At 41.2% G+C, this 19,869-nt stretch overlaps 1 protein-coding gene across 1 annotated transcript in view; it reads left to right on the top strand.

Annotated features, from left to right (window-relative positions):
- LOC310703391 (sodium channel protein type 2 subunit alpha-like) overlaps positions 1–11,869 on the top strand; it is a 97,201-nt gene extending 85,332 nt beyond the window's left edge. The window contains 6 exon segments of the mRNA XM_083495744.1: positions 1,997–2,278; positions 3,896–3,949; positions 5,355–5,492; positions 7,092–7,196; positions 7,864–8,134; positions 8,377–11,869. Coding sequence (XP_083351870.1) covers positions 1,997–2,278; positions 3,896–3,949; positions 5,355–5,492; positions 7,092–7,196; positions 7,864–8,134; positions 8,377–9,572 — 2,046 coding nt within the window. The 3' untranslated portion in view covers positions 9,573–11,869.
- Positions 11,870–19,869: the final 8,000 nt, after the last annotated feature.

A 19,869-nucleotide genomic window follows, 5' to 3' on the forward strand; every position in this document is an offset into this window, starting at 1 on the left:
CTTATGAATCAATATCTATTAGAAATCAGAAGGTGGTAAGCTTCCAAAGACCTGGAATCAGGTTGTGGTATCCAAATTTACAGATAACACCCAATGATTGAGAATGACAAAATCCCAAGAGTGCCAACAGGAAGAAAAAATCCTCCATAGCTTTCTTGTATTTAAACTGAATGTTTACATTCCTATTCTGAAACCTTTAACATTTTGATAATGTACATCAGAAGGTATTTTAACATCCAAAAGAAAATAACTGCACTAGCAGTTTAATAATAATAATAATAATTCTGAATAATAATAATAATAATAATAATAATAATAATAATAATAATAATAAATTTAGTATTTATACCCTACCCATCTGGCTGGGTTCCCCCAACCACTCTGCCACTCTGGGCGGCTCCCAACAGAATAATAATAATAATAATAATAATAATAATAATAATAATAATAATAGAAATATCTGATATATGTGTGCTATTCTACATTGGGCATGGCCCCCTTAATTTAAAGTAATTGGCATGCCTTTTGCCTCCTCAAGTGCCACCTATACCTGGGGCCCTATTCTCCACATTTCTTGCTGGCAGATGATAGCCTATCTCTGGCACCATATTTTGAGCTTGTCAAAGGATTCATACTGCAAGGGAGTGGTGTTGCTGCAGGACTCAGAAAGGAGGGAATGTAGGTCAGCTTTTGAAATGCAGCAGTAATGGAGGGAATAATGTGACTGATCATGCAGCTAAAGGAGAGACATATTTCCCACAGACTCTGCACTGCCTGTGCCTTGAAGCCAGCTGTCCACTACACCGTGTAATAATACTTTTATTTCTCTGTCTGCGTACGTATGGATTTATTTATTTATCCCCGTTTTTAAAAAGAAGATGGGTAACCCTATTTTTAAGAGAGGGTGAAAATGGAATGAAAGTGCGCTAAACAATACAGTGCTATATTAAATGCTGCCTGTTGGGTGCATACCAAAATTAAAAATGAAGCAGAATTTATCGTTTGCCAACAGCAGCCACATGGGTCACTCACACTGAGCCGTTCTTTCGCCTTCCAATTCTACAACTCTGATTTGCACTATTGGCATTGGTGCAGATGCTAACCAAGTATCTTAAATGACCAGTGTGGCTGCAGCCTGCATATGTTACAAGCTCCAGCCACACAGAAGTGTTTTCCTTGCTGACTATGTTACCAGGGTAACATATTAACCAGGCTGCGAAACTATACTTCATATACTTCTGCTGCTTGTCTACGGCACAATGACTATCCTTCTCAGCTGCCTGCAGAGATTTCTATGAAGCACATGGCAAAAGTGGTCTGTTCTGAGATGAAAGGCCAAAGCAAAGGGATACTTAAACTTCCTTGAAAGCCACTTCTTCTGACCTATGACCTCAACTGTGTGTTGGAGTACGGTGCTCTAGGTGGCCTAGACCAGGGTTTGCTAACCTTCTGAGGCTAATTTGAACTTTTAAGAAATCATTGTGAGCGTTGCTCTCAAAATGTCTGCTGTAAGGGTATGGCATTACACAAAATGCCCCATCTGAAAGCAAAAAAAGAGGCATCACTCTGTCAAACTTAGATGCCCAAAACTCTTTTCCCTCACCAAATTGCAAACGTTGGCTTTCACAAGATGTTTTGCTGCTTTTATTTTTCTACATGATGTACTCTTTATTTGTTTGGAAAATACAAACTGTGTATCGCTCCTATGTTTGGTAATTATCTGTAGTTGACATTTCTCTCCTAATGTTCTGTTTCTTAGTTCCAATGGTCGGGCTGGTTTCCCCACCCCCATTGTATTACACTTCCTTGCTTTCTTTGGCTTTTATCATACTTACATTAGAGTTGTTCCATGAGTTATGGAGGGCATATGTATAATGAAGGTTTCAGAAGTCTTTAAAATTTATTTCAGAAATCCTCACCCAACATTGATAAAGCATCTCCTTTTTTTGCATTTACACAGTCAAACTTACTTTCTACGGTGTCGTTTGTTTTATAGGTGGTAGTGAATGCCCTCTTGGGAGCGATTCCATCAATCATGAATGTGCTTCTCGTATGTCTTATATTCTGGTTAATCTTCAGCATTATGGGAGTTAATCTCTTTGCTGGCAAGTTCTACCACTGCATTAATACCACAACAGGGGACATGTTTAGCATCGATGAAGTTGACAACCAAACTCAATGTGAAGAGCTCATAGAAAGAAATGAAACAGCCCGGTGGAAAAATGTGAAAGTCAACTTTGATAACGTGGGGCTTGGTTACCTCTCTTTGCTTCAAGTAGTAAGTGGTTGTTATTCCTAGAATTCTTAAAGTTAACTTCTTCTTTAAAGAAAAAAGAAAAAAAGTTTAGCTGTGCTTTCTTTTATGCTGTCTTATTTTTACTGGAAAAATACCACTAAGCTAAAATTTCTCAGAAGTGATTTCCCCCCAAAATACTTTCCTTTTTCTCATTCTCCCACTTCACAACAGAAGGCCACTTTGCCAAGTTTGTTCCAAACATTCTCCGCCATTTTTTTCATTCAAGCTTTAGGAGAAAGACCCTTGTTCTGTGGCAGAGCACCTGCTTTGTATGCAGAAGGTCACTAGTTCAGTCCCTGGCATCTTCATGTCAGACTGGGAATGTGTTATGTACTGAAGTTCTCACCCTGGGCCAGCAGGGGGATACTGTAGATAGTTATGCAAATAAGGGATCGAAAGTGACGTTCAGTGATTGGATAGTTTTAGAAAGTTGTTACAGTAGCGTTGTAGTGGAGCTCTATATAAGCAGGCTGACTGAACCCTTCAGTTCAGTTCTGTTCTGGCCTGTGAATAAACAAGAGCTGTTTGAAGAATCGCTGTGTCGTCGGATATGTTCACCCACAACTTAACTGAATGTCTCCAATTTGAAACCCCATAGAGCAGCTCTTAGCTGGCACAGACAATGCTGAGCTAGGTGGACCAGTGATATAAGGCAGCTCTCTATGTCTTTTATGTTTTTGGTAGCAGACACCATTTTCCGACCACAGTGCCGTGGAATGACGCTAAGTCTGGGGCACAGTGAAGGGTGGGAAATGGTGGCCATGAGTCTGACGCAATTGCTTCTACTGCTACAATCGCTGCTACCACTTTCACCAAACAACAGCAATGAGACCTTAGGAGGGAAAGAAAGAACTTGAGCTACTGACAGGTGAACCCCATCACCAAGAACCTATTGGAGAATTTCCCCTCCTAAGAAAATTTGGTAAAATTATGTCTTCCCAATGCATCTGCACAGAAACAGAGTTGAGAATTTCAATACGCTATCCAAACACAGCTTAACATTAAACTGAAGTGGGGAATCTGCCTACAGTGAACCAGCAGACTGTCTGAGCTCAAAATGCATATATTTGCAACATTGCTGAGAAATCGGAACATTATGTCCAGGCAGTATTGAACTTTGATCTGAAATAGACACATAGGAGCACACAGTCCAGTGCAAATCTTAACCAAATCTTCCATAAAGCTATGATTATTTGTAAAATATGTACACAGAGGCATTCATTCATTAATGCATGTCAATGGCATTACCTTTTTATGTTTCAAAACGTTTTAAAAAGGAATTCTCCAGGGTGGGGTATTTCTGACCCTCCAGATGTTGCTGGGCTACAACTCTATCATATCTGACCATTGGCGAAGCTGGCTGGGCCTGATGGGAGTTGGAGTCCAACAACATCTGGAAGGCCACAGATTCCCCAGTCCTAACATACAGTTTGTAAAGTATTTTAAATCTTATTCATTCAGCTAGAAATTAATAGGATGTTGTCCCAGACCACTTTGAACGGATTTATCCAGCCCTAATACATACATGGTATGCTTTTGTTCCTCGGTTGCCAAATTGTTTATGAAGTGCAGGCATTAAAAAAGGTGTTCTATTTTCAGGCCACCTTCAAAGGTTGGATGGATATTATGTATGCAGCTGTGGATTCACGAAATGTAAGTGCACTACCATGGCATGAGCACACTTTTGTACTCAGATTTCACACAACTATTATTTCAATTCTAATTTCTCAGGGTTGGTTCCCCCACCCATCACCGCTGCCTTTTATTTTGAAATTTGCTGTCTGCTGGCCCAAAAGGGCCATTACTTCTCCACAATTGATTTGTCTCTTAGTCTCCACTGGTTATCTTGCTTATTCTCCCTGCCTCAGTCTCCACTGCTACTTTCCACTCTCTGATCGGTCTGTCTTCTATTCGATCCTTAACAATAATAATAATAATAATAATAATAATAATAATAATAATAATAATAATAATAATTTATTATTTCTACCCTGCCAATCTGGCTGAGTTTCCTCAGCCACTCTGGGCGGCTTCCAATCAAGTGTTCAAAACAATACAGCATGAGTCTGAAAGGTTCTCATTAAGAGTTAGGAGGTAGATATTCAAACACATTGTCACTGCTGAACAGCTGTGGGCAGAAAAATCGCTGCAAGATACCATTCCAAAAATAGGAATCTTATAACAACAAATCTTGGGTAACAGTATAGATTTATATCAGGGGCGCCAATGGGGTGCCATCCAGATATTTTAGACTACAACTCCCATCATCCCTGGCCATTGGACATGCTGGCTGGGGCTGATGGGAGTTGGATTCCACAACATCCAGAGGGTCCAACATTGGATGCCCCTACTTTAGATTATTATTTTTTTTAAAGTCACCCTGCAATAATTTTCCATGTATTTCTTAGTGTAATTGGCATTTGTTGTTATCTCGTGCTCCTTCCTTATTTGTTTTTCTCCACTGTCTTTCCCCTTTTGTGTATCTGCCATCTTCTCTAGTATTCCTTTAATATATTATTCTGTAGACCTTGATTGCCTTTAATCAATATTTATGTATTCATTTATTACATTTATATTCTTCCTGTCTGCCCTGGAGCTCAATGCAGCTCCCATTTGCTTTCCCATTTGATCCTCACAATGGCCCTGTGAGGTAGAGTTAGAAAAAGAGCCAGTGACTGCCCAAGGCCTCTCTCACACATACAGTTTCATGGCTGAGGTGGGATTTGAAGCTGGGCATCTCCAGTCCTAGACCAGCACTCTAATCACGACTCTATACAGAGTTAGCAAAAGCCATATGAGTCTAGATTGAAATCTAGATAGGTAATGGAACTAAGGTGGAGGAGCAGAGAGAGAAAATGTTGAATTATAACTCAGAGCAAAAAGATAGGTGAATGGTTCAATGTTCAATTTCGGTTTAGAGTTTTCCATTTGTAGCTGTGAAGTCAAAATAGATTCTGGGGAAGCACAGCTCTGTGGCAATTCTAAATAATTATACTGGATAATAGCTAATTATATTAAATGTTGGCTTAATGTATGTTTCCTTAAAATGTCTTTGTAGGTGGAGAAGCAACCTCATTATGAGGATAACCTGTATATGTATCTTTACTTTGTCATCTTTATCATCTTTGGATCTTTCTTCACTTTGAACTTATTTATTGGTGTCATCATAGACAATTTTAATCAACAAAAAAAGAAGATAAGTATTCTGTTGCTGTGTTCTGAACACACTGTCAAGGGTTCAGTGATAATGATTCAGTGTCTGTTGTGCTGTTTTTGCCATCAAGATTTACAACTGTGTTGTTTTTTTAAGGAGATTTTTTGTAAGGTTAGTTCCCCCCCCCCAAAAAAAAATTGCAGAATGTTAATTTCCAACAAATCCTAAATCTATATCCGTAATCAAAGTGAAGTCACTCACTTTGGTTGAACCATATTAGTGAATGCTAATAGTTTGAGGGGCATGCGGGAGGCAGAGGGGGAAAATATATCGGAGGTACACATTTCTTATGGCCATCTTCTGAAGACACAGGAAAGCCTTAAGGAAAATAGAGATTTAGTAGGGACTTTATGACTATGTGTACTTTATCTGTTGAATTTATTATTTTTCCAACCTCTAAAGGCAAGGCTTTCAATGAAAATCCCCAGGCAAAGCAGCTCCTATGCTTTTGACAGCCATACAATGTGCAGAAAACAGTTTTGGGGGGCGGATTGTAGAGCATGAGAACTAACTTCACCCCTTGCTAATGTCACCCAATGAGCCAGTTTTTGCACACTGAAATATACTCGGAGTTGAGAGTGAATTTCATGCTCTTTACTCAGCTCATAGTGGTGAGAAGGAACGGAAGTTCCCCCAGAATATCTGCTTTATATACATTATTTACACAACGGACCCCACATGATTGGCTAATTCCGGGATTCTCCTGTAGGCCAATCAGGTTGCGGATTCACTTCAAATCCAAACTTCCACCTGAAGCTGGATTGGGTGGCTCCTGTGGACCAATCAGACTGCTGCATTCTGAATCCTATTGTTCTAGGTCCAATCAGACTGCTGCGTTTTGGATCCTATTCAACTCAGTACATAACACACACACAGAAGCAGCAGCAACCAGTAAAAGTAGACAAACCCATTAAAGACACCAGAGCCTGGTTAGAAAATAAGTTGGCAACCCTTGTTTTGAACATCATTACACTTAATAAATTTGGGTGCAATCTTAATCCCTTGCTGTCCGCAGCAATAAGACTTCACAGAGCAGTGCAACCAGGGCTGCATCCACATTCTCAGATCAACCAGAGCAGAAGGGTGTGTGTGTGTGTGTGTGGATTCTCTTCACTGCCTCCACTCCCAGCACTCTTCCTTCAGTGATGAAAGCAGACTCACACAAAGGGAATGGCATACTAACATCCTTTCTCTGATCAAAAGAAAGAGGGCAGGGTGGCCAATTTTTGGAAGGGGTTGCTACTATGTGAACACATAAGAGTTCCCACAATAGTAAAGGAAAGGGGGGCTAGACTAGGGAATACACGGTGTAGACCTAATGAAATTATTGGACCTCAGCAATCAGGTCCGTTGACTTCAGTTGGTGGTGTTGGGTATGACTTACTTTTGTTCAACCCATAAACCTCTGAAAGCAAGGGCTGTGCCTTGTGAACAGTTACCCGCACTTTCTCCTATGCCGAGACCCAATGAAAGACATTGGTTGTTAAGTAAGAATAGATGCAAAAAAATTAAAATTTGTTTGCTTGCTTAAAAAAAAAAAGAGGTATCTGGTTGTAACCAGGTTTGGTTTCATCCCTTTACTTTGGAGGTCAAGACATCTTTATGACAGAAGAGCAGAAGAAATATTACAATGCAATGAAAAAACTGGGGTCCAAGAAACCGCAGAAACCAATACCAAGGCCAGCAGTAAGCCTTATTAAATTTCCAACCATTATTTACTTATATATCTATCTATATATTAAATAACAATGTCGAATAAGTGGGAATGCAGTTGGAACACAGATTTACACTCAGTCAAAATTATATCCAATGCAAGATTAAGAACATATTTTTTAGGCACTGGCCTGAGTGGGCACTAGGAAGGTGGGGAAGAAATATTGTATCTAAATAACTAAGAACATAAGAGGATCCCTGCTGGATTAGATCAAAGGCCCATCTATTCTATCTTTCTGCTGTCTTAATAGATGCCCATGGGAAGCCTGTAGGCAGCACATAGGCACTGCTATATGGTTCCTATGCCATTTAGGTAAGGATTTAGAGCTCACACAGGGCAGCCATTGATACACTTCCTTCACACGCCAGTGTTGTCCTGTCCAGGAGGGATAATACTGGCATGGGAAAAACTCATGCCTTTTTGTACCGTAGGGTCTTGTTGTATTACGGCAGAGTTGTGACTGTAAGCCACTCAGCAGTTCCCACTGTACTGAGGAATGGCCCTTAGCGCATCTAGATTTGGTTTTACCTTAAACAGTTTGCCGTAGAATGAATTACAAATGTTCCGTACAAGGTATCTACTGGTAGACTATGTAAATCATGAGATATTTCAATAAGACGTTGTTTTCTTCATCTACAGAACAAATTTCAAGGCATGGTCTTTGATTTTGTAACAAAACAAGCCTTTGACATCAGCATCATGATTCTTATCTGCCTTAACATGGTCACCATGATGGTAGAAACAGATGACCAAACTGATACAATGGAAACTAATCTATACCGAATTAACCTGATCTTCATAGTCCTTTTCACCGGAGAATGTGTCTTGAAACTGATTTCACTCCGCTATTATTATTTCACCATTGGCTGGAACATTTTTGATTTTGTGGTTGTCATTTTATCCATTGTAGGTAAGAAAAATTACAATTCAATAGAACATTAAAATGGTGGTTAATGAAATTTTTGGAAAGTTAATGGGAAATATGAAAAAGAAAACCCTTTTCAATATCTTAATTAATCTCTAATTGTAATTTTCTGAATACTGTAGAGATCGTTTTCCATTTTAAATGGTGGGTTGCAATTTTTAGCATGCTATTAAGATTAGATGTTGCACTCCCTTTTTAAGTAACCTATTTATAAATTTTGTTTTTAGGTATGTTCCTAGCAGAGATTATTGAGAAATACTTTGTGTCACCCACCTTGTTCCGAGTGATCCGACTTGCCAGGATAGGTCGAATCCTGCGTCTCATCAAGGGTGCTAAAGGGATCCGCACTCTGCTTTTTGCCTTGATGATGTCTCTCCCTGCCTTGTTCAACATCGGTCTTCTCCTTTTCCTGGTCATGTTCATCTACGCTATATTTGGAATGTCCAACTTTGCCTACGTGAAGAGAGAAGTGGGCATTGATGACATGTTCAACTTTGAAACTTTTGGCAACAGCATGATCTGCCTTTTCCAAATCACCACCTCTGCTGGCTGGGATGGGTTGCTAGCTCCCATTCTCAACAGTGGGCCACCAGACTGTGACCCTAACAAAGACCACCCAGGAAGTTCAGTGAAAGGAGACTGTGGCAATCCTTCCGTTGGGATTTTTTTCTTCGTTAGCTACATTATTATATCATTTTTAGTTGTAGTAAACATGTATATTGCCGTGATTTTGGAGAACTTCAGCGTTGCTACAGAAGAAAGTGCTGAGCCTTTGAGCGAGGATGACTTTGAGATGTTCTATGAGGTTTGGGAAAAGTTTGATCCGGATGCAACTCAATTCATAGAGTTTAGTAAACTCTCCGATTTTGCAGCTTCACTGGATCCTCCCCTTCTAATACCAAAACCGAACAAAGTTCAGCTTATTGCAATGGATCTGCCCATGGTAAGTGGTGACAGAATTCACTGCCTTGACATCTTGTTTGCTTTCACAAAACGTGTTTTGGGTGAAAGTGATGAAATGGATGCCCTTCGTGTTCAAATGGAAGATCGCTTCATGGCAGCCAATCCTTCAAAAGCTTCTTATGAACCAATTACAACCACCTTAAAACGAAAGCAAGAGGACGTATCTGCTGTCATCATTCAGCGAGCCTTCAGGCGCTACCTCTTAAAGATAAAAGTTAAAAAAGTGTCCTGCCTATTTAATAAGGATCGAATCAAAGCTGGAGATGACACTCTTATCAAAGAAGATATGATCATTGATAAGCTGAATGAGAATTCTACCCCCGAAAAAAATGACATGACCCCTTCCACCACCTCTCCACCTTCCTATGATAGCGTTACAAAGCCTGATAAAGACAAATATGAAAAAGACAAATCAGAAAAGGAAGATAAAGGTAAAGATATCAGGGACAGTAAAAAATGAGCAAAGCGAAGGATTCCCTTTGTGACAAATTGTTTACAGCTTGAGAAAATAGAGTATTATTTCAAAAGGACTCCAAGTGGAGGTTTATGCCAAACTGACTGTTTTTGCACACACACACACACACACAAACACACACACAAATATATCTATAAATATATATACAAATGTTATATATATACTTAAGGTCAGTGCCTATTAACAAGACAGTGACCCCCTCGTCAATCCCCATGCTGCTGTGTAAAACAGGATGGCAACTTTGACAGGAGGCTACTGTTTTCATTACCAGCTGACACTGCTGAAGAGGAAAGTAAAATGGCTACCAAGGCTGTAGGGACCAGTACAAGAGGTGCAAACCTAGAATTTATGTGTGTTTAACATAAAACACTCAAGTACAATAACTGTATCCACTGTTTGCATTCCAACTGCCACCTTTTGCCATATTTTTACAAACAAACAAAAAATCAGTGTTGGTGAGGTTGTCATTTTTTTAATTCACAGGTTGTTTACTATTATATGTGACTATTTTTGTAAATGGGTTTTATGTTCGGGGTGGGTGGGTTCAGGGTCAGGGGGACCATGAGGACCAGCTGTTCTGTCTGATTCTCTTGTACAGACAGAAGAAGTGATTTGCATGAAGGCATGCTGCACTTATAGACCATGCATGGAAACAAGTAAGACTTCTTTGCACAAGGGTTTTAAATACTTCCATGTTTCAGGATGGCTCCAGATTCTGAGGTGCTTAATAAAAGTATACATCTTTACGTCTCATCCTGACAATTCTTAAATGTGCCTGTAAGTCTCATAAACTCAACAGTTACTCGACAGAGGTATTATTGCCCCCTCTATGTACCGTTCCGTTGTCAAGTTGACACGCACGTAACTCAATTTCTAGTTGGATGGGGAAACCGGGTGGGGTTTTTGTTTTAAGTGTTCTTTAGGAAACAAAAATGTGTTCATCTGGAGCACTAAACTGGCCAAAAGAGGGGGGAGAAGAACCTGACATTTATAAGTTTGTTTTTGCTTTCTCCTGCAGTATTGTTTAGCCATCTTCTGCTCTCAGCAAGATTGACACTGTATGTGTCAGTGAGATAATGCTGTCTATGTAAATAGTTCTTTTAACCCCGTGGTGCATGTTTGAGCAAAGGAATAATGACCTGTGCACAATATTTATTGCATCAAATATGTACCACAATAACTGTAGTTCGCAAGCCTTGAACAGGAAAATATGATGTATTCTGTACCATTATAAGTAGTTTGGAGGCTATCACTGATGCATGTTGTTTATCTTGCCTTCGCTGCTGTATTTTTCTTGGATTTGTTCAGAAATCTAATATGGGAAGCCATATGTCAGTGGTAAAAGTGAAACAAATTGTTTAACCAGATATCATTCCTCATTTCATCAAGCAATAGTTTTCAGCTATCCGGTAAAAAAAGAAAAGAAAAGAAAAGAAAAGCTTCTTGTTCTGCCCTTCTTCTCTTGAATTTTAAGTGAGTATTGTACAGTGTGTAGCCAGCTGTACACATCATGTTGCAAACTGCTTAAATCTGTTCAAATACATGGTTAGGATTTTCTAAGAAAAAATATAAATAGTGTACAGATGTCATTCAATTTTATTTTTCAGCATTTTGTACATAAATGGCAAAACAAAACTGATCTTCAGGTCGATGTCACAGGCAGTTCTTACTTTCTGTCCATAGCACTTTTTAATTGAAGAACTTCACAAAGTAGAAAAATAATGAAAGGCGAGAATGGGGGTAATGTTAGGTTTCTGGGTTACTTTTTTTTTTTTTTAATTAGTACTGTATTTTTGCACACATCTTAATGTGAATTTTCAGATGGAGTCCAAAATGCACTTGCTTCCAAATAGCTATAACTTGTAATTGAAATGTGGTGGGAAAGATTTGTTTGAATTCCTAGCACTGCCTGCATAAGCAGTTAGTCTTATTATCCATAAAATCCTTGATCTTTTCCAGTGTTTGTTTACATAGACTATTCTTATTCTTGTTGATTCATGCTGCACTAGAAGTCTTCTAAATATTATATGCGGTTCTACAATTATAATTTCTCCCCCTCCACAAGAACCAAGTAGCGAACTTGTATATCTGATCACACCAGGACATTTTCTTTTCCCGTATTCCATTCACAGGCAAAAATTAAATGTTAATTCCTCCTTTTACTGAAACTGTTGACTTTGTGTGTTGGTGAACTGCATGCAGGAAAATGCTATTACCATAAAGAACGGTAAGCCACATTACAGTTGAGCCAAAAGAATAAAGACTTCATTTTTTTTATTGTACTTGATGGTCTTTGTTTTTTGTTTTCTTTTACTGCAAAATATTTTCAGATGGCTGGAATTCTGACCTTAAAGAGATGTTCACAAATATAATAAAAATAAGAGGATTTTGATGTTTCAGTCTCAAACACAGTTGCCGGAGCACATCAAAGTGCAAGCAGATAAATAGGTACTGCTCCGGTGGGAAGGTAAATGGCGTTTCCGTGCGCTGCTTTGGTTCGCCAGAAGCAGCTTAGTCACGCTGGCCACATGACCCGGAAGCTGTACTCCGGCTCCCTCGGCCAATAAAGCGAGATGAGCGTCGCAACCCCAGAGTCAGCCACGACTGGACCTAATGGTCAGGGGTCCCTTTACCTTTTTTTACCCCATTCTTTAGCTAGAAAGACTCCCAAAACATCTTACATATGATGAGTAACAGAGAATGGAGCCCTTCCCCACATGTTTACAATCTAGAAAACATCACACAAAAGGGCAAAAAGATGAGGGAAGAGGAAAACTTGCAAAGTCAGAACCTGGTTCTTACTATGCAAAATTATTATAAAGTGCATCTTAAATAGAATTAGTTTGGGGAGAGCCAAATGGAGCTTGTATTTCAGCAGAACTAATGGAGTGGGTCTTGCTTCCCCATCTTTTCCTCTCCTGCAGCAAGATGGAATAGTGGCCATTACATGTTATTTAGCCCATGAAACCCCAGTTCTGAAGGAAACATTGACTTCTTATTGTAGCCATCAAGATGAAATCAGGCATGTGCAAAGGTGACTTTAGATCACAGGTTACCAGTGTTTTTTGTCCTGTCAGCACATTTGCAAACTGGAGCAGCACTCATGGAAACACACACACACACACACACACACACAATATCACACATGCACCCACCCATCCAATAGTTAGGCTTGAATTGGGGGGAAAACACCAACTGGCTACAACAGAGTGGTTTCAAGCCTAAATTTTAACTGCAGACAGAGGGTGCCCAGGAACACGTTTGTGAGTACAAGTGCCCCATTCAGACACCCTCCTTAGATTACCAATATTTTATATATGCACCTTACAAATTTACACTTTATACAGCCATTGTTATTTCTAGGAAATGGGATTGGGCTAAATTAAGCCTCTGTGCATATCCTTCTCATATCTATATAACACATTGCGGTTGGGGTTTTTTTCCTCCAGTTGGTTTTGCTTAATAATTGGCTACTATTTCCCCTGCCCTACAAGATCAAAGCCTAGAATTAATGCAGCATTCTGATAAAGGATAGGGAGAGCATGGATGCCACCGCCCTGTAACTTTGGGCAGCAGCTGTCTGCCAGTGACAGGGCGGCAGCTGTCTCCTGGTGACAAGAGTGATGACTATTCTGTAGACTTGTCATTCACAGCAGTGCCTAGAGTCAGACTGTGATCTCTGCGCATCAAGACTGAAATGTGCTCACATCAGAATGAAGAGTGCTCCACTATGTATCCTTGTAAACAGAAAGATCCACAGGCCCCTTACAGGAAGAGGTGTCACATGACAGACTTCTGGCCTAATTTCAAGGCTTACCTCAGCAACAAATATATTTCTGGGACAGGGCTGCTCAAGTGTCGGGGCTGACTCTGATTCAGTATGGTACAGTGTTAATACAGTGGTACTTCTGGTTACGAACTTAATTCGTTCCGGAGGTCCGTTCTTAACCTGAAACCGTTCTTAACCTGAGGTACCACTTTAGCTAATGGGGCCTGCCATGCCGCCGCACGATTTCTGTTCTCATCCTGAAATAAAGTTCTTAATCCGAGGTACTACTTCTGGGTTAGCAGAGTCTGTAACCCGAGGTGTTTGTAACCCGAGGTACCACTGTACTAGATTAGCAAAATTCATGGTGTGCAAGGGAGGGGTGGTGTTTCTTGTCACTATTTCCCACCTTTTTACAATTAGCCTTTCCACTCTGATCAAGTACAGCAATAATAACACCTAAGTTGCTTTGAAGATGACATATCACAAATAAAAATCAATGGCAAAAAAATATAGGGTGGGGGGAATCCACATTTTAGAGCAGCACAGCACTGGGACACGATTGTTCCTACAATGCATCCAGCATTTTTATCCAAGACCACCAGGGCCCATTCCAACTCCCTCTCTGTTTGTCTCTTTCCTAGATTGCCAGCTCTTGAAATAAAAAAGCTGGCTCCTGGGTAGAACCTAGCAGCAGAACTGGGGCTACATGTTTTTGGTTGCCATACGTCCCAAACTTCCTGTACATAGCCGGTATTCAGCTTTCGTAAACAGCATCTAGGCTGAAATCCGGACGTATGGCAGCTCATGTTGGCAGTGTAGATTTCGGCAAACTTTATTGAAATTGGCTCTAAAACACTCAACTATGCCCCAAAAAGCTCAACAAGTTTTGTGTCTGGAGGACACACATGTATACGAGCAGTAATTATTGCATAAGCAAAGCAACATTAGAAATGCCTTTTTTTAAAATTGAAAGAATGATTTTCAAAATTACAATTGAATTGGGTGATAAAGGATGAATTGGATGCAGAGATGAGAAGCAACAACATGCAAGATTATGGACAGCAGGAAGGTTTGTCACCTGAAGGTAGATATGTGTGTGTGTGTAATCTAATACAACATTTAAGGGGGGATGACACACCCACTGTCAGGGGTTCAGAGACAGAGGCACAGGTGAGGGAGGAGACGGAGAGCGACGAGGAAGAATCCCAGGACAGTGAGGAAGAGGATGACAATGACTTGAGATCTTCCATGAGTCTCTCAAGTGAATCGGAGGATTCTCAGGAGGGGGCGCCCCTAGTCAGGACAAGGGGGGTCACAGGGGGGACCTGCCAGAAGCAGGGAAGCAGCAGGGAAACCCCGAGCGGGAGTGGGAGATCGGGGCCGGCTTCCCAGCAGGAACGAAGGGAAGAGAGGGGGGTTCCCAGTGTGACACACGGAGCGGAGCAGGAAAGAGACAGGGGAAGGAGTTCGGGGGAGAACGTCCTGCCGGAAGAGGCGGAGAGTAGTACAGGGAGTAGTGTAGGTGTCAAAAGGAAGGTCAGGGGTAGCGAGCGCGCGCCAAGTTCAAATGTGGAGGCGCGCGGAAATGGAGAGAGCCCGGAGGAGGAGCCTGGCCCCAAAGCACGAAGGAGGGGGGAACAGGCATCTGAGGAATCCGCTTCAGGAGAGAGCAGGAGGGCAGGAACCCAGGGGGGCAGAAAGACCCTGCGGAAAAGGAAAGACAGGAAGAGGTGGTCTAGCACAAGCCTCTTAAGTTGGTGTAGAGGCGGGAGCGAGTCAGAGGGGACTTCAAATGTCTGACGTTAGAGACGCGGGGCTGCGCGCCTCGGTTGTGGAATCAATAATGAACTGCAATAAACATCCTTGTATATAAGAAGAGCTTGGCGTTGGTCTTTTGTGAGCTGAGACCTGAGGCAGCCTCTGACACCCACCATATAAATAATATCAATATTAAGTATACTGAAATAATGAACAAAAAATATACTACCCACTAATTAACAGATAAACAACTCCCCCCCCCCTTTCCCCTCCCCACCCCACCCAAAAGTCTTGGGTTTAATGCGTCAAAGGGTTTGTTTGTTTTTGTTCACTTGTTTGTTCAATTGGTTGTAAGTTGCTTTGGGTTGCCCTGGGCAAGGTAAAGTGACTAACAAATTAAGTAAGTAAATAGTAAACTTCATTCAGCAAGATAAACAAAGTGACCAATAGGGAAAATGACAAAGAAAGACTATGTTGAAACTACTGAGCGCTGGCAATGAACAAAAATAAAGGTCGATAATCTGATTCCTCTCAATGAACTAAGGCCAGTGTTCACAAAATGGCTGCCAGAGGCAGAAATCTGAAAAGTATTGCCTCTGTAGTCCAAACCAGCTTTCCTATGTGTGGATTTGCCGCACACCCTGGGGTTCCCCCCCCCTCCATATCAGCGGAACCATTTCTATGATCAGTTTTAAGACATTTTAAAGGTGTGGAGAAGAACCTCCAAACACCTTGCCTCACACAAAAGGAACACAAACGGGAGCAATTTAAAGATGCCCCCATTCGGCAGACGTTTTCTGTGCAGCCACCCAAATCTTTTGGCCACTCTTTGATGTCGCTCCAAAACACTGATGCCACTTCTTACACTTTGAAGTGACTTCTACTGCTGTTAGGATTGTCCTACTCACATGTAGGACCCTGGTAGAGACACATGCCCAACTGGCACGTTCTCTCCCTCCTGGTCAGTTGTTCAGGAGCTTCAAAAGCTTTCTCCAGTGACTGATACCAAGAGGCATCAGCACACTGAGGGATCCTGCAGAGTATTAGCAGTTCGTGTAACAGACTCAATAGCTCAGCATTTTGGCTAATCTACTTTATTTACATATAATACACTTGGAGCATTCTGACTTAGCTCCTTCCTTGTTCTCATCAGACAGCAAAGAAAAAGAAACAAAGGACAGTAGTCACACATCACGGAACACAGTAATAAAAACATCCTGTCTCTGTCACTTCCCACTATGTGGAATGAAAACATATACCATCATGTGATAGGAAACAATCCCATGACTGCAAACACGGAGCAAGAATCCTAACAAATTCCCCCCCCCCCATTACTGAGGGAGAAAGTCCCCTCGTGAGATCATATGCCCTAGCTTTCCGCTTGTACCTCTATGCCAGGGGTGCGGAACCTCAGGTCTGGGGGCTTCTCCCAAGGCAACGCACCCAGGCCGCAACCACATGCTTCACTGCCCCACTTCACACCCTGGGTATTTTTGCTTGGAGAGCCAGTGTGGTGTAGTGATTAAGAGCAGTAGACTCATAATCTGGGGTACCGGGTTTGCGTCTCCACTCCTCCACATGCAGCTGCTGGGTGACCTTGGGCTAGTCACACTTCTCTGAAGTTTCTCAGCCCCACTCAGCTCACAGAGTGTTTGTTGTGGGGGAGGAAGGGAAAGGAGAATGTTAGCCGCTTTGAGACTCCTTAGGGTAGTGATAAAGCGGGATATCAAATCCAAACTCTTCTTCTTCTTGGTTTGAACATGCCCTTGAACACACATGTTCCAAAATAAATATGCATTCTGCACTTGGTTATAAAATGCTACTGTCAGCTATCAGCGCCCCCTGGCATGAATACAGACAGAAATGAATCTGGTTCTGGTGTCGTGAACAACTGGAAAACACTGGGGAAGAACAACTTCACAGCACTCTAAGGCAGTAATGTGAACACACCCTCAGTTGTGTGAAGAAGCTAGCCTACTATACAAAGATAAAACCACATGCATTGCGCTATCTTCTTTTGCCTCTTTCTGGCCCTGCCCACCATCAGCATGGTGGTTGCATGGAAGAGAATGACGCATTCAAAATGAAAAAGCTTCCCTGCTGCTCCTCTACACTACTTTTATTGAGGATTTGCTCTTAGCAGATGCAATAAGCAACACTAAGTTTTCCTCACTGATTTCGAGTTGAACATTTTAGTGAGTGCATACCAGGGTGCCTTTGAGATCCCCCCTCAGCATAACTGAGCATCAATGTTATTGGTTTTGCAGGAGTGAGCAAACCCTGTGTGTTCACTCAAATCTCAAATATCCGCTGGTTTTGCCAACCTGACAGATGTGACCATATGCTCTCCCTGGTCATAATTGCTTCTTCAACCTAATGGTTGTTAACCTTTGCCGGCAGCCATTTTGTTGAGGGCATGGCAGACAAATATCCCTCACAAGAAGCACATCATTAAGCACAGATGCTACTACTCTGAGGAAAAAGAAGAAACAGAAGTCACTCATGGAGGAGTGGAGAAACCTCCCATGCCCTGGGTGCCTTAGTGCGGTCACATTAACACCATAAATTTAAAGTACTATGATACTACTTTAAACCATCATGGCTTCCCCCAAAGGATTCTGGGAACTGTTGTTAAGGGTGGTGAGAGTTCTTAAGAAACCCTATTTCTCTTCACAGGGCTAAAATTCCCCCAGTAGTTTTTAACAATGAATCCCTCTTCCCAGGGAACTCTGGGAATTATAGCTTTGGGAGGGCCATAGAGGGTATCCTAACACCTCTCAGCAGCTTTGCCAAATTACAACTCCCAGAATTCTCTGGAGGAAGCCATGATGGTTTAAAGTGGTATCATAGTGCTTTAAATGTGCAGTGTGAATGTGGTCTGCCAGTCTCCATTCTTGCCTCTGAAGACAGGAAGGGATATTTGAACGTTTTACCCCTTCCCAGCAGTGTTAGAAACTGAGATAGGAAAGCTAGGAGCTGAATGGCACCTTAAACCTAGGTTATGGGCTCAACAACGGAGTGCCTAGGTGCACTTTTTTATAAGAAGAATACAAAGCTGATAATGAATGAGCTGCAGCTAAAATCTTATGTTTGTTTTTCACATGGTCTAGTCCTTCCCCTGCCCACCCCCCTAATATTCTTAAGAGGGTCTCTTATCCAGTCTTCAGAGAGTAGCTGGAAGCGGGGAGGCAGAAAAAGGCAACCTGTTCCTTCTACTCTGCAGTTTTAATCTGAAATCTTAGGCGCAATACTGCGCCCAGAGCTCAGAAACTGTTTGCGCTAATGTTAGCTCACTATAACTTCAGTGGGGAAGCTGGCTAAGCTTCTAAGCAGTGAACTCTTAAACAAATCACTTCTGGCTCCCTCAAGAATGTATATTATCCACTTTAGACTTGTTGACAGAATAGCTTGGACTTGGTTTTGCCTCAGTATCTGCTGCTAAACTAAGATAACCCTATATTTTTTTTAACCACATTAGGTTATCATATGCCAAAAAAGGTTTTCTCCAGGTCTTATTAGTGATGTTATTTGATGTCTTTGCCCCAACATTGACAGTTAGATTATTTTTCCATATAACAAAGCCATCATATTTCAATATTTTGAAAAGTAGTACATTTCTCAGGGGAAATTTACCATTTATAAATTTTCTGCCCACTCCGGAAGACACTGCTTTCGCCTACCAAAAATAAGTCAAGCATTTCTGATATGAGAAATTTAGACAAGGAATGGTTTCCCAGCAAACACTGTCTATTGTAAAACTGAGATACCATAACCGACTTTTTGCAATTTCTATGGCCACTAGATTTTTTTATCTGCAAATGAAAAAGCAATGTGGGGTCATTTTTTCGTTGCAACAAAATAATTGGCTGATCCAAGCACAAAAAAGGAGGAAGACATCACAAGGTTTAAATATTAACCACAGGTATTCAAACTGTAGAAACACAACATGTGTATAACTTTCCACACAAAGCATGTACCTTCCTTTTAATTCTATGGCCAGTTAGTACAAATAGCTAGAAAATGGCAAACATATAAAGGTTTCATTTACTTCAAGGTGTCATGTACTTCAACTGCCAGCTATTCACAGCTATTTTTAGTTTTGCAGCAGAAGTCAAGATATAACATGCAATTTTTAAGAACAGGAAGTAGTCTCATTGACATTAAAATGCCTAATATGAGGCCTAATCAGTCATTCAGAGCTTTGTACTGCTTCTAATTGAGGAATAGCCTAAATGTGAGGTCTAATCTAAATTCTGGTCTGTTCAGACTTAACTTCTCCCAGAGTTTTGTAATTAGATTTTTTTAAATCTCTCATATTAGGGGTTGTCAGTCTTTTGGGTCCTACAGGCACATTTGCAAATCAGAGGAACCGTCATGGGCATTGTGCTCATGCTGCAACTGTCCCATCCCATGAAAAGCACACACCCCTCCCCACACCGTCATCAGGCTTTAAAAAAAAAGCTTTCTATTAGCTAAAGAAGGCTTCTTCCAAGCCTAACATCAATGTGGAAGGGGACAATGCAGCTGTCAGGAAAGACCTCTACAGTGGTACCTCGGGTTACAGACGCTTCAGGTTACAGACTCTTCAGGTTTCAGACTCCGCTAACCCAGAAATAGTTCCTCGGATTAAGAACTACACTTCAGGATGAGAACAGAAATCCCGTGGTGGCAGCAGCGGGAAGCCCCATTAGCTAAAGTGGTACCTCAGGTTAAGAACCATTTCAGGTTAAGAACTGACCTCCAGAACGAATTAAG

Source organism: Podarcis liolepis (assembly GCF_965112155.1).
Source record: "Podarcis liolepis genome assembly, chromosome: 1".
Taxonomy (NCBI): Eukaryota; Metazoa; Chordata; class Lepidosauria; order Squamata; family Lacertidae; genus Podarcis; species Podarcis liolepis.